The sequence below is a fragment of the Taurulus bubalis genome (genome assembly GCF_910589615.1).
Source record: "Taurulus bubalis genome assembly, chromosome: 11".
Taxonomy (NCBI): domain Eukaryota; kingdom Metazoa; phylum Chordata; class Actinopteri; order Perciformes; family Cottidae; genus Taurulus; species Taurulus bubalis.
This window is the reverse complement of record NC_136599.1, coordinates 12,185,488-12,201,226: the sequence shown is the minus strand read 5'-3', so window position 1 is coordinate 12,201,226 and position 15,739 is coordinate 12,185,488. Positions and strand designations below refer to the sequence as shown.

Below are 15,739 nucleotides of genomic sequence, written 5' to 3'. Positions count from 1 at the left end.
AAATTAGTTCCATAAACTCTGACTAAATTAGCCTTGTTTTACAATGGTGTATGAAAGAGCAGACAAGGTGATTGATAGAGTTGTATTTGCAGCTTTAAAAAATATTATATATTCCATTACATACATTTATAGCTGCGTCAGTGTTCACACAGTATTGGCTTTTTTTTTTTTTTTTTACAAACACTTTGTCTAGCTGCGAGTTTGAGGCGTTTTCTTTTTTTGCACATTCCTCTGAGGTCCTCACACTTGTCCTGTCTTTACGCAACTGCAAGAGGTCAGAGGTCAATCGATTCCGATGTCAAAGCCCTTTTAAAAATTGTGTAAAAAAATAAATACAAAATAAATACAGATAAAAATCACATTTTCACCTTTGTGTTTACGCCACTGGGAATGTTATGACTGTAAAGACAGAGAGCAGTTTAAGATATCTGAAGAGGAGGCAGTCATGACTGCGTGTGTTTGGAGAACAGGTGACAAGATTAGGATTTCCTCTCTCCGTTGGCTGGATGGTGACTCCAACTGGGATTCAGTTAGCTAGCTGCTCTAGGTAGTCTGCAGGGAAAATAGGGAAAACACACAGAGGATTTTACCGAGAGAGAAAACATGGCACATGTCCTTTTCTAATTTTGCAGAAAGGTATTTTTTCCTCTGAACATTCGAAGCAGCTGAAAGGTTGCGACACCTAGTTTTCATGCACGCTTTCTTTTACAGTTTCAGTCGCCCACATACTATGCAGAACAATTGTTTGAGTGTCATGAATCCAAACACCCAATTTGTATTATTTATTTTGGGCACGGCAACTTCATGACAGGCTGAAATTTACATAGATGACTCTAACAGTCTCCATTTATTGTGTGGTTACTTTGTCACACTATTTGTTGTCATGCTTCAAGTCAACTTTCACTTCCATTTTGTGGATAGATTTACTAATCTTTATTTGTATTTATTTAAATTTTCTTCTTCTTAATTATAAGTATAATGGGTACACACACCCAAATTATTTTCTTTGTAAAAAAACACAACTACAAAATATGTAGTTTAAAAAAAAGATCTCAACAAAAGCTTTCTGCTTTCCACCCTAACATGAAACATAAGGAAATGGCCAAATTGTATTTTCATTCTATAAAGTAATGTAATAATATATATTGGGTACTATAATGAGCAGTAGTCTGACCTTTGCACTTTGCCGCTGCATCTTGTGCGCAGAGCAGAACGCCGGGTCTCTCTCGCCCGACCCTTCTCGTTCCGACTCCCGCTTTCCTGTGATACTGCTTCTGCTGTGCCAGAGAAGTCCTGAATGTCCAAAAGATGCAAGAAGAAAACCTTTTTCATTATCAGAAACACTCTACGAGGTGTATGTGTGAGTAAAATATGAGGTCTAGTTCTTCTGTAATCTGCCTCTACTGGGAAGAACCTGATGTTGGTGAAGGGGATAGAGTTGCCCTTGTGTGGCAGCATTCATCACACTATGAGGAAGGCTATGAATCATTTATATAAAATACAGGTCCTGAGCATCCAGTAGCACAAAAAGATAGTGGCACCAGAAACTTTGGGTTTCCTACCTGGCTGTTGAGGCACAGCAAACTCGTGGTAGACTTGGCTGCTGGTGGTGGTTTTGGTGGCTTCTGGCACTGAGTGATATCCTGCAACAGACACGTCAAACAAACTTTGAACTTGGTGGTTTTTCAGCTGGCTCAAGGGGTGGTATCATGCACTGACTCAATAACAATTTCCCCAGCAATTGTTTTTAAAATAGCATGTATATGGTTTATTTGAAAGCAGATAACTGGGCTATTGTTAGCAAAAAGACTATTTTCAATGATTTTAATGTTGGCCAACTAACTTGCATGCTGTTTGCAAATAAATGTATCAGTTAACGTTATAGGCCAGATACAGACTGCGTAGCTAAATTACAGCTAGCTGGCTACACTTAGCTCAGCTTAGGTTACAGTTCGATAGTTTTGCACCTTGCCTTGCATCGCTCTTGGCTAGTAGAAAGCAATCATAGTTATACACCTTTACTTTGTACCAGTCTGGGAAGTTCTCAGTTTTCACAAGTAAATTGTAAAATATACTTACGGTTTGGTGGTTACCAAACCACCACAATTGTGGTTTGAATGTAAAAAGCTTGAAATGCAGACAGAAAACACTGTCAGGAGATGCCCTACCATGCTGTTGCGAGTGCGGTTGCAGTCGTCTGCTGCTCGGCTCCATGGGTTCATCATTGTGAAAATTGAGTAGGATGCTCTTGCTGCTGTTACCCGATGCAACGGAGCTCCCCGACACTCCAGGCACTGGAAGACAAACAACAGAGATGAAAACATGTGACTGATTGCCATGAGGGGATTTACCACACAATTTCTATAAAGGCACCAACCTTAATGGCATGAAATGTTTGACACACGTTTATTTCTTTTTTAATTGACTTACAATGTGAGTTGTTGTTGGTCCCTGGCTGCTGCTCTCCAGAAGAGTAAGCCATCATTCCTCCGTTTCCATTCCCATTGGTGGATGGCACTGATGCCAGCAGGCCTGAAAGACACAAACACATATTTACTTTTCTATCTCTAGGAGAGAGGACATGAATTCCATAAAAGGTACAAGTCTGTAATTGTTTGCATTTCAGAATCAGAAACGGGTTATTGCCAAGTATGTTTGCAGATAAAAGGGATTTGGCTTGGTGATTGGTGCATGACAAGAAACACAGTGCAATAGTATAAGACATATTTAGAAATAAAAATGATAAACAAACAATATAATAGTATGTCAAAATAAGTCTGTTTGGCCATTTTTGTGTTTTGGAAACCTGTTGTGACGATTTGTCATATCTCTTCGAAATCTACCTATTCAAAATAATATAACGTCCTGCAGAAAAGTACTTTATTATAGATAAGGGCTATTCTGAATTGTGTTGTGATGGTTTGTAATTTTTTTAAGGCCGTACCTGAAAAAAAGTTTGGGAAAACCCTGTTCTAGCAGAGCGCTGCACACACACACCTCCGCTGCCGGAAATAGCCTCCTGGTCTTGTTTAAACACTGTCATTCTTTATGTACTGGTACTACCAAAATTGGCGGCAGGGTATTGCAATAACATTCTGGCAACTGGCACGGCTCTGCAGTTTTGTTAATTAATTGATCTCTTACTCAGTCCCCTGTATCGGCTGAGTTGCTGGTAGATCTGCTTCATCCTCTCGATGTTAAGTCGGCTCGCCTCTGCGTGGTGCACCATGGGCTTCGGGTAATGGACGCCTATTATGCACTTGGCGGCTGCCTGCACGGACTCCGGAGCGTTCCATGGGTCATAGATGTATTTAGCAGGAAAACCTCGGAGGACAGGCAAGTATCGTCTGGAAGAAAAGGGAGACATTAGATTTGCATGCTTGTGTCAACCTGATGTGGAAGGTTACAGAGTAAATCAGGGGTGATGCAGGCATGCAATTATTTCTAAAAGTTAGGAAAAAAGTAGTAGTAATCTTAAATAGCTACAACTGTGTTTTTTTCAATTTAAAAAAGTTATCAAGTATAATTGTGAAATACTCTGTGATGTCCTGTCACATATGTTTATTTCTAAAGCTTCTTTGAACATGCATTAATATTGTATTGTATTGTGGTTCTTTGTCTATAAAAGCATCTCTGAGTTTCTTTCTGTTCTCTCAGTGCCAATGTGTTTCCTTGTCAGCATGTAGTCCAGAGAGACAGAGGGAGGAAGGGTGCCATCCAGATGGGAGGCCAGCAGGTGACCCCAATGGGCGATGCCGGGAAAAGCACCCACCTAATGAAGTCTCCGTTGGGGTCGGTGCGTCGGCCGAAGCCCACGGGGCAGTAGCAGTGGAAAAACTGCTGGAAAAATGAACTACAGGACAGCCACATCCAACTTCCTGCGTTCACGCTCCAGTCTGCATCTAGAAGCAACTCCTCAAAGACCTGCCACAAAAAAACAAACCAGATGTTTGTTTTACACTTGATGCAGAGGTTTCTTTAAGTGTCGTTGTGATAGAGAACTTTCAGGGGGCACAAACATGGATAGATATACTGAAGGTCACAATTCTTCTGGACTCTTGGTGCAACAATGGGAAATGATGGGTCTTTGCTTTATGTGGTATTTAAAAAGAAAACAGACTGGCCTAAATATGCAACAGCATATTCGGGCTATTGTAGGTAAAAACATAATAATAAGGAGCCTGAGGTGAGAGCCAATATTCTGAGGGGGGAGCGGAGGGTAAGTGCTTCGCTCCTGTGATGACGGCATTATCAGCTGTAACATCCCCATGTGAGCAGTGGAGCGCAGCGGCTGAGAGCTAAACAGTGCGGGACACTCGCATGCAGTAAAAGCCCTCCCGGCTATGTAAACAAGCAAGGCTAACAAAACACACAGAGGGAGAGCGACTTCATTCTTCATACCTATCATTTAAATATTTAAGTTATTGTTAAAAAGAAAGCTCATCCTGGAGTTCAGCCAGCTATTTTAATGTTCAGAATGTTAAATGCAGCTCCTTTACACCTACAATGGCCCTAATACACAGTCATATAAATGGGCTGCTCGTGTTGGTTTAGAAATAGGCCGAAAGAAGGTGACAACAGTCATTATTGCCTTGTCTCATATCCTCTATTGTTCCTCTCTTGCAGTGAACATTCCTGCAGTCTCACCTTCATCCCTTCCTCCCAACTGATCCACAAGTCGCCCCTGGTGAGGAAGCAAGCCACTGCATGCCTGGCCAGGTGATGGATCCAGCCCTCGTGCCTCAGCTGAGTCATGATGGCGTCTATCCAGGGAAAACCTGTCTTAGCCTCGGCCCACTTGGCAAGTGCTTCCGAATTTTTGTCCCAGGGGATGCGGACGCAGATAGGGTTGCCCTCCATCTTGTCAAAGCGTGGGTTGTTGGTGGCTGTGGTGTAGAAGAACTCCCGCCACAGCAACTGGCCATACAGGGAGAGTGGAGGGGAGCTGTTCTTTTTCACCTGGGTTAAAATAAGCACAGCAAGAATAGAAAATATTAGGCCAAATAGATACTGTTACGTGTCAGTGTTGTGTTCTCCTCTCCCCTCTTGTTTTCCCCCCACAAGTTCCTATTAGCTAATTGGTTGCCACCTGTGAAAGCCAACCAGCGAGACGGTCGGCCATTTTAAAAGGAGGAGGTCGGAAGAGTTCGGAGTGGATTTTGTTTGTTCGTTCTTGAATGCACACTGACACTGCTAGGTGGAAGGCAGTAGGTAAGTTTGGTGTACCCTGTACACTGGTGCAGACACGTAGGTACTTTGTCTAGAAACACTAGGTTATTGGTCGGTGCTCCCTCTGTATATGTTTTGATCAATCTTTTGTAGAGAAGTTAGAGAAGCCATTTTGTTTGTTTATTTCCAGAAGTAGACAGCTAGGCCTAGTTTTGTTTTCTTGATTTCTATTTGTTTGGCATGACCACAAGCTGTCCCCAATCTCTCCCACGTGACAGAACCTTTTCTTTTGTGTTGTGAACCGCCAGCGTCGACTAAATATTGTTTCTTCGTTACTCCTATTTTCTGACTTTGTTTCCCTTATTCTTTGGACTGACCTGTGTTCGTTCCCTCCTTATCCCCTAGACGGAAAAGGGGACGTAACAGACGTAACTCTCTGTGAGAAGTACAGAATATTAGGGGGGGGGTAAAATAATCCTATAATTCAAGTAAGAAAGTTGGTTAACAAGCTTGCTGGCTGAGCTGTAATGAAGCAGCACTTCCTTTAGCAATTGGAGACGTTAGTATGTTTCAGGCTTTAGTCTCTCTATTTTAAACTTAATCATTTTACAGAATCCCTGATTGGCAAGTAAGAACACAAATCTATTTGAGAGTCACAATGTAGGAGAAAAACATTTTGCTGCAGGGGATTTTTAATTTATTTTTGGTTTGTGTTATAATGATAAGAGGCTGAAGTGCACCACTATCCCATGTTCTAAATAGGACTACAATAATTCATGTTTTCTTTCTTCTAGGTTTCAATTTCTACATACAGCACTGAAAAGTATACAGAATATATTATGTGTTAGCAAGTTTTGTAGAATAACTCACTGTGACGTTGTGGTCTACACGGTGATGCACAAATATAATAACACCTGGAAGATTTGGTGAGTCATAAACTGACCTTGCGGTAGAGGTCCGTGAGCTTGAAGTAGAAAAGGCGACAGGAGAGGCACCCGAAGCGCAGGTAAGGGCTGAGGCCTGTTGGGCTGGCCAGCAATGAGTTGGCATTCATTCTGGGACGCTCAAAATTAGCCACCCACGCCTGGAGAGAGAGAAACACAGGTGTACAGGGAGGGAGGAATAAGATGGATAAGAAATGCTAGATCCAGGACACAATTATACAAAATAGGTTATCATTTGAAAGAATATGATGAAAAAGAAAAGCATGTCGTTGAAAGATGGGCATGCTAACCACTGAGCCACAGTACTGACCTTTCTCTCCAGATGGCACTCTATCCTGGTCAGAGCCTCAGTCTCTCCTCCCGGCCACACTGCTGTAGGCAGGCCCTCGATGTCGAAGCCTAAAAAAACAATCATCTCAATCACTTTCTGGCTGACAACAGTGAGTTGCACTCATATATTGGATGAATCGACAATCCGTCAGTAATGTCAAGTACACTAAAATACTAACAAAATGTAGTTTCATCCAGGCTATCGGCATGCGTCCAACCAAAGAATAACTCCAATCAGAGATTATGTAGTAGTACATTGCTTTGCTCCCTTGCAGGTACTCCTGTCTGTTTTTATAATACACCGACTATAGATAAGTACCTCACACACTTCAAAAAAAAAAAAAAAAATCAGAAAATACATTCCAAAGAGTCAAATTATCCGTCAGTGTATCTTCAGTGTTGGCCATATTTCAACTGTTTGTTTCTGTAGGGGCTGGTTTGAGGGGTTCTGCTCCTGCTGCATACATCAGGTCTATACTTGTTCAAGTGCAGGGGTGTGCGTTCGTTTTCTCACCCAGCTCCTCCAGGGATGGGACCCCGTACTTGTCTCCGTGGTCCTCAGAGATGGGGGTGACACAGCGGCCCATCAGGGCGTCTGACAGCGTCTCCAAAGGCATCTCAGGAGGATCCATGCGACTGATTAGAGTCTGGAAACGCTTGTAGGTGAGAGGAGGCTGTCCCCCATTCAGCTCTATGATCCTGGGGAAGAAAGGAGACAGGGATGAGTCACGTTTCTTAATCTTAAATCAAATTTAGAGTTTAACAAAGGAAAACAAAAACTGAAAGACACAACGCTGACACTGAAAGTCAAAATGTCCCTTGCAAAAGGTGGTTAATTTAACAGAATATTATACATTAACATACATACAGCAAAGGGACAAATATAAAGTCATATTTAAAAAAAAATAAGCACTAAAGTGGACCACACACTTTGTGTGCCTGTGTTTGTATTTTGCTCACTTGTCCAGGTCGTAGAGGGTGTGTGATGTCTTGACTATGACCTCCACCCCTGCCTCCATGGCCAGCTTCTTGATGGCAGCGTCTCTCTCCTTCCCAAAAGGCTCAGAGTCATACTCAAAGGTCAGGCGAGAGATCTTCCACTCCTGAGAAAGAGAGATAGCTGACAGTCTGACATCACATCTTCAAAGGCTGGTTTATCTGACAGAGCCAAATATAATATTTGCAATGATTTAAAAAAAAAAAAAAATAGCAAAAAGATACAATTCTTCACACTTGAGAAGCGGGAAAGAGTTTGATAAAGGACTTTGTTTAACTGAGATTATCAGAGCTGGTGCCAATGTTCTGCAGATGCTGACCTTAAAGAGCCGTGGGAACACGTTGGCTGGTTGGCCCCTGATGACAAAAAGGCGAGAGTTGAGCTTCTGAAGGTTGGCGTCCAGATCCTCCAAACACTGGAGGAGAAACCTGAAGAGGGAAGACAAATATGTATTACTGATCTATTGATTATATTCTAAAGTTGTGAGGCAAACATGTCACATTTGTCTTTGACTTTTGCTACATCATTATAAAATGTGTCTTTAGAATTCTGCCATTTTCTCAGAATTTCCCCTTAAACTTAAGATATGATCCTGGTAAAGATGAAGGTTGTTCTGAAGCAGAGGAAAATATGGTGGAAAAATTCTCCAAACACTGAATGAGTTCATGAAACGTTACACAAAAGAAACGGTTATTGCAGGTGTGAGTATAGTTATAAATGCAGAAATAACTTAACCTGGTAAAAAATAATTACACATTTTGTTTTTCTGTCACAATACTACTGCTTGAAAAGGCGTAAAGACTGATTTTACAATTTAAGACGGTTAGCATTATTTTAATCAAGCTAATAATGACTTCTATCACTATAACACCTCTGCTTCCACAACCTGCACATTCGGCCTGCTAACAGGGATCACTTTACTACCAGAGGTCAAACTATTGACCCCTCTAGGGTGTGTTGTGCCTGACCTGCAGTCCCAATCATTAGCAGACTCTAGCGGGATCACTGACAAAGCACACAGACAACATGAATAGCAGACAGCCGGGCGATGTTCTCCTTGGTTTTGTTTTCCCGTCTGACCCCATTAGCCTGGTCATTAAACTAGGGGGAAGGCACACACTTAAGGGAAGCGCCTGCGTATGAGCTGGAAACCGTTATGAAACCTGTGTAGGGGCGTAAAAACCTCCTCAGACCATTGAAAGTCTTGACATGCATCAGTTTTCAGAGTTTTTGGCTGCCCTCCTATCTCAGTGGACAACAATTATTAAAATATCATGTTGAGATGCTCAACAAATCATTCTGGGTGACATAATGTCAGATGTTATATGTGTGTGTGTGTGTGTGTGTGTGTGCGCAGTGAATAGACATGTATGCCCACATGCATTCATCCAAATCTTTTGTATGCACGTGTGCGTTTGTGCACATGAGAATGAGCCCAAACGTGAATGACTGTGTGAGCATTAATTTGAGCTTCCACATTTGTGAGCCTCTGACTGTTCACCGGTGTTGTTCTGTGTGGTTTGCTGGGTTGGCCACTTCCTCTTGGTGTTTCTGGCTGCCTGCCTTGTTATGCGTGTGTTGGCTTCCTGGTCATACATCAGTCCTTATACAACTGCCCTGGCCTACATCTGGTAGAACACACGCACTCCGCATGGACTGCTGCGCCATAACACCATCCCTAAGCTGTGTAACCTCATTTCTGGTTGTGGAGGGCACACATGTATTCTCTCTCAGAAGGAGCACAAAGAGACCAATAACTGAACCGTTGGGTGTAAATAAAAAGCAGTAAACCCTAAGAAAAAGAAAATATGTTTTTATGTGTGAAAATCTTCTTAGGTGGTCCTTTGCTTTTTATTGGAAATGTGCTTTTGCTTCAACTCCCAAGACCCACCAAAACATTTTATCAGAAGGGAAGTTAAAAACATACATGGCAACTGCAGGAAAAACACTTTTCATTTTTATTCGCAAAGAGAATTGTCAGGTGGAGGTAAATGATCGCTACATCAAAAGTGCATACACTCAACATTAAAATACTAGAACTACTAACGGGTCGAATGGACACATCATTTAGAGATGGAGAGATTAAAACTCTGGGCCTTACTCTTCATGAGGCGACAGTATGAAATCGTATTTTTCATAAAGAGGATAATTAGTAACCATGGTCACTAGAAGAGAAAAAGCTGATGGCTTGTGAAAACCTCAGATCTTGCATTTTTGAGAAGATGATGAATTACGACCTATTTTCTTTTAAAGCTAATGTATGTCACTAACAGGCTGCGTAAGAAAGCCCCCCCTTAAGTAGGTCACCATCACATAACCACTTACAAGATACACTGGCCTACATCTCTTGGACAGACTATTCTCACATTTTCCCCTAGATGGAAAAACAATTGATCATCCTCACTTTTATTGGCTTTTGCCTTCGCTCTCTTTACCAAACACTTGTATGTTATACATCACTATGGTGGGGTCACAGAGTACTCGTTAGTCTGTTGACTGTTCACTGTGGCTCTTTGTCATTAAAGCTACGTGCAATGCCATAGGATAATGTGATTAAATAAAGAATATGTGCAATGCAAAAATGCATTTGAACTAGAATTTCTGTGATTAAAACGTATTGTTTTAAGATGGCCTTCTGTACTGTTTTCAGTTTGATGGGATCTTATAACTATATCAATAGATGTTGCATGAAAATTTGAGCTCACGTAGGCATTTATATGGTGATGTTGTTTACATGGACTGGACATTATTTACATCAACTGTTAAGTTATTATTGTAAAATATGTCAGTAAGTCCAATAACCAAAAAGGTTAGTGAACAACAGTAAATATGAGAGAGTAAACGAGAATACTAGCTTTGTAACAGTCGGTAAAATATTGCCAACAGCATATCCTGCTGCAGTTTGGTGTTACTTTTTAAATCCTAGAACAGACTAGTGAGACCTTATAATTCCCAGGTAAAAATAACACTTCTAATTGGATGATGGTCTGCCTTACACAGACCTACAGGTGTTCCTGTCTGAGCCTGTATTAGCTACAAGGGACACGTCAAATATATTGGTCTAAACCTGACCAGTGATGCAGCTTTTTAGCTGTTGTAGATACAAAGGGTTGTTGTAGCCTTGAGTCATGAAAGCAGTGTGTACGTCAGTGCCTTAACCAATATAAGTGGTGCACAGTCAGCATTGTTCTGCTCCTTTCAATTGATAATGTGTAGTAGATGCCTACCTTTCTTCTAAAATGGAAAAATTATCAGATAACATACATTCCCCGAACTAAATGCAATCTTTCGCAGCACAATGAATATGAATCATGTCAGTTTTTGCTTCTTAAGAGCTACTGAATCACTAAAACCCCTGTGACTGTATTGCTTACTGTTATTTATGTAGTTTTCCTTGATTTTGCAACTAACCTGCTGTTTACTAAGCTTATCAACTTAATAGGGTCTCTGTTCTACCTACGAATCCAAAAATATATAGATCTTTCCAGATTTTTTTCTAGACAAATCTAAGGAAAATATGGACATATAAAATAGAGCGTTACCAAAGTTTTCAATTCTGTATCCTAGTGATGCAGACATGTGCGTCACTGATGTGTTTTTCCTGCAAGCGATCAGTTTCCATTTTTAGTATACTGATCAGCTGGATATCATTAGGTCAGTGACTTTAATATTGACTACTCCATTGTGGTAGATACAACTAGCACCTCAGAGTAAGAATGGGACAGCGAGCAATGAATGTTGGAGTGATATAGACTTTCGTCCCCTGCAGAGCAGATATGATAGTTTACAAGCAGACTCCGCTCTCACATGAATTCCTCAACACAGGGCTGGGCGTTATCTATCTATCGCACGCCCCCCTGTTGTCGTCTAAATCCGCTTCAGTGAAGGTGTCTTTTGAAAGAAAGAAAATTGTCGTCTGTGGTGCATTTAAAAATACAAATCCAAAAGAAGTCTTTACAAGTCTTAATTCCGACTCATGTAGGAGCAGAAGACAAGACCAACAATTTAGACAATGAGCAAAAGGCTCCAGTCAACATTGTAAAGCCTTAGAGACAACAAATAATGCTTCAAAAGCAGAGAAATGCTGACACCTTGCTGTGTGTTGAAGCACTGCAGCTCTGTGGTTCTCTAGTTTCTCCTCATTATGCAAGTCGTAGCATCCAACAGTTCTGCTGTAACTGACTGTCATCTTTATATTGTGTGTATATTGTGTGATGTGGTGTACACCTAACTATGGAAGCCAACTATTCTTTAAACCTATCAATACCAGATTGTATTTTTGTCCATTTAGGGACAGTGGAAACAAGCACATCCTCACCTTCTAAATTGATATGGTGAATTTAATTCTTCATCCAACAGTTATAAAGCAACATAATCATTCATTAGGCGTTTGTGTCCACCTGATGAATGTTAGTCCAAAACTGTCTTTCTTCTAGCTCTGTTTTTGTCCTCTACCAAGTCCACAGGGAAATATATGTCTCTTTCAACTGCTAAATGCTCCATTATATTCACCAGCTCCTACTGTGTCCGTCTACTGAGTACTGAGCAGATGCTGTACAGTGGCTTTTTACAGCTGTGCATTTACTTTGGTTATTGGAATAATTCTAAAGAATCAAGTCATCCAGATGAAAAGAAAACACGTTAGATTTGATGAATGTGTGAAAGTATGAACATAATTCTTCATAATTCTAGCGCAAATATATATTTTTTCTCCTTTCCTATCCTCTTAAATCATCTCTATACCCATGAGGTTTACCTTGTGACCCACAGGGTTGAGAACCACAAACTTAAGACAAAATAAATGCCTCAATGATACCAAGATATGATCCGATGATACATCACAATAGCACTACTTCAGGTGCAGACAGCGAGTGGTTTGAATCTCTAAAAAACTATTACACAAAGACACAGACATCCAAAGCTCCATTAGTAAACTACATATAGAAGCTTTGAATGTAAAAAAAGAAAGCAAAAAAGACATTCGGTACAGAATTTAAAAAAACGTTTTTTTTTTTTTAAATGGGTGAATAAAAACAATAGAACATTTTAATCCTCTTACCTCCACCTGTTGACCCCGACGTTGGACGAGCCCGCAAACCAAGGGTCTAGGAAGTAAACACAGCGCACTGTGCCCGCCCCTTTGACCGCCTGCAGTATCGCTGGGTTGTCATGGAGACGGAGGCCCTTCCGGAACCAGTGGATGGAATTTGGGGCCATTTTATTCTGAGAAGAAGATATATACATCTTATATAATTTGTGAATGTTTGAAAAAAAAAAAAAAAAAAAAAGTGACCTTTAAGAAATGTACTAAAGGAAATGTACGCATGTCAACTCCACTGTAAACATAAGCTTTCTGTGGATCAAAACAAATTAAGAAATAAGCTCATGATTCAGATTTTTATATCAGGAACTCTTGACAATAAAACAAAACAGGAATGCTTAAAAAAAGCAGTTTGATGGATCCTACTAAGTGACTTGTAAATTGGTTTACACTGTCTATTCTGAATGGAGGCGGACATTACATTCAGAAGAAGAAGAAGAAGAAGAAGAATCACGTCAGAGCGGGTCGTAGCAAACTGTGAAGAGATGCCTGAATGGTGCTTCTTTTGTGGCGCTGCATGTACAGAACAGAACGTAATGTTGCTTTTTTACAGTTCAGCACAAAACTCAACACCTCCCTGCAGGAGAGATAATTGAAGCATTCAAGTTGCCAACAGTGTGGGATGTGACAAAAGTAGAGCAATGTGGTCACTATCATATTGCGGTGGCCAAATTGTAGGCAGAGACATTTTTGGGCATTTGGAGCTTGTTAAAATAGACCCAAGAGTAAAATAAAAGGTAAAAAAATAAAAGGTAAAAAAAAAGAATCAAAGAACAAAGAGATGCTATTTCTTTAGTCTTTTATTCATGTCTACATTTTTTTTGTATTTGATCGTTGATTTGTGCAATATCAATATTTCCTATTTTAACCGTTCAGCTTAGCCTACTTACAATATTTTGCTTTGTACTGTTTACATATTAATAGGGCTGGTTATCATATAAAAAATGACAATGCCAGTACCAATACCTGAACCCTTAAAGTGATAACCACCAGAAGCTTCATGCGTAAAGACGCACCAGCAGCAGTTTGTTTATATGCAAGTGTTAATCAGTATAAGCAATATTAAATGAGAATAACTTTACACTTGTATCTAACACACTTAAATTTAGCAGAAAGATATGTCGTTGAAGAGAGGAACTATGCAAGAGGTCTGAGTGAAGTGATTCTCAAAAAAATACCGTCTTTACCTGCCTGCCAAGAATATTTCTTAAATTTTCATTGAAATGTGTTCCTGTACTGTGAGACACAAAGCCACTGGATGATTCATTTAATTGGCTCATGTTCAGAGGAAACATTTAAACTGGACCGCAGTCAAGTTGGGAGAAAGCCTGACTATTGGCAGATACTGAGGCGTTAAAACATGAAGGTCTTGATACTCAGCCAATGTGACACTATTTTTACTCTGCAATTTAGGAAGAAACAACTCCAATTTACAAATGCCCTGAAAAAACTAAAATCAACACAAACAGTACTTTATACAATTGAAAATAGTTGGCTAGGACACCAGCTATAGTTTTGATCAACTGAATTGAGTATTGCATTGCAATAAAGACAATGTGAAATGTATTGATCCACAGTTAATTAGATTTTAAACAATGTGCAAATATATACATCTTAATAATAGAATATAATTTGTGAATGTTTTAAAAAAAAGTGAGCTTCAAGAAATGTACTAAAGGAAATATAAATGTCAACTCCACTGTAAACACAAGCTTTCTGTGGACCAAAGAAATGAAGAAATAAGCTCATGATTCTGATTTTTATATCAGTAACTCTTCGGTGCACACAAAAAACAGGAATGCTTAAAAAAGGCAGTTTGATGGATCCTACTAAGTGACTTGTAAATTAGGTCACACCGTCTATTCTGAATGGAGGCGGACATTACATTCACTTCATGAACTCCACCCAGGATAAATACTGGAATAACGGTACAAATAAAAAGCTGCTGGAATTTGGGAGTTTATACAGGCGTTGAAAAATAGTCTTGGCAAGGAAACAGCATCTCTGTTGACCAAAACAGGGTCACCAGAGCAATTCTGTAATTGCGCTGTTTAAGAAGTATACCTGGCTTCCACTAAAACTAAATCCTTTAAAATGATAAAGGGAGACGTCTTACCTCGTGCTGACTTCTTAAAGGTGATATTTATGTCCAGCACAGGGAAATAAACATTTCTTCTCCTTCCTTTTTGGTGTCCGGGTGAGTGATGTGTGCCTGTAGTGTGTCTCTAGTTATAGCCTGAGAATCACTTTCAGTTAACCTGCTGCTGCACTAGTTTGTTTCATAAGAGTTGGGCTGACTGCGCATGCTCCATACTCTGAGCCCATTCTAATGCTGCTTTCAGGAACAACGGTTCAATATATAAACGAGTGCCCACTTACGGACGGCGTCCACCAAATTTGGCAATTGTGCAGTATACTTGACGTTATCAGTGGGCAATAACAGGAAAAACAATAGCATACCGCCGTGTAAAATATTTTTTAGGATGATATATGATGAAAACTATGTGTCAGTGTGAACCATTTCATTTGTATTTAAGGACATAACGCGTTTTTGTGTGGTTTTGAGCATATATATTTACGATGACACTGATAACAGAATCAGAGGATTAGGAAAAGTTCAAACGGAAGTTTGAATAGTTGGATTTTCCGCCTGAGAGTCTACGTGAACCGTAAAATGTGTTAGAAAAATCGGATGGTCTTGTTTACTGAAGTACTAGAATGCTGCACTAGATATGTCAAACGTGACCAGCGACGTACATCCAATCCGACGTTCCCATTGGCCACTTTGCCTCCACATATAGGCGACGATGTCAGGTCACGTTTGAGAGGCATGGGATTCAAGGAAGCGATACAAGCTTTTCTTATTTCATGATATATTCCAACAGTGGAAATACTGAAGTACCCCCTCACAGCAGCAAAGAGCAGCCGCGGCTGTGATGAACCATCAGCGAAAGATAATGTCAATAGAAAGCAAGTATTTTCTGAATAAAGTCACTCATCCAATGTATGCTTGAAAAACTGTGCTGAACAAATTAGAGATTACTCATGTTTTGAAATTTGAAAGAGATGGTGTCGAAAACCAGTCTATATTCTCTTCATACCTCAAAATTGAACGCTATCAGACAATGGTTAGAACAGTTTAGAATCATGCATTCTTAGAGAAATGAAATGGTATTTTAGACATGTACACAAGTTCCT

General features: G+C 40.2%; 1 protein-coding gene across 1 annotated transcript; it reads right to left on the bottom strand.

The window, feature by feature from the left end:
- Positions 1-248: 248 nt before the first annotated feature.
- Positions 249-12,657, bottom strand: LOC306744195 (cryptochrome-1-like; the record flags this gene model as incomplete). The annotated part of the gene is made up of 14 exons (XM_079226782.1): positions 249-552; positions 1,175-1,293; positions 1,563-1,643; positions 2,169-2,294; positions 2,431-2,532; positions 3,145-3,347; positions 3,773-3,924; positions 4,648-4,959; positions 6,113-6,253; positions 6,424-6,512; positions 6,958-7,142; positions 7,404-7,546; positions 7,760-7,868; positions 12,500-12,657. 14 exons carry the CDS (start codon positions 12,655-12,657, stop codon positions 544-546), a joined length of 1,929 nt encoding a protein of 642 aa, XP_079082908.1. The 3' UTR covers positions 249-543.
- Between the last annotated feature and the right edge of the window lie 3,082 nt (positions 12,658-15,739).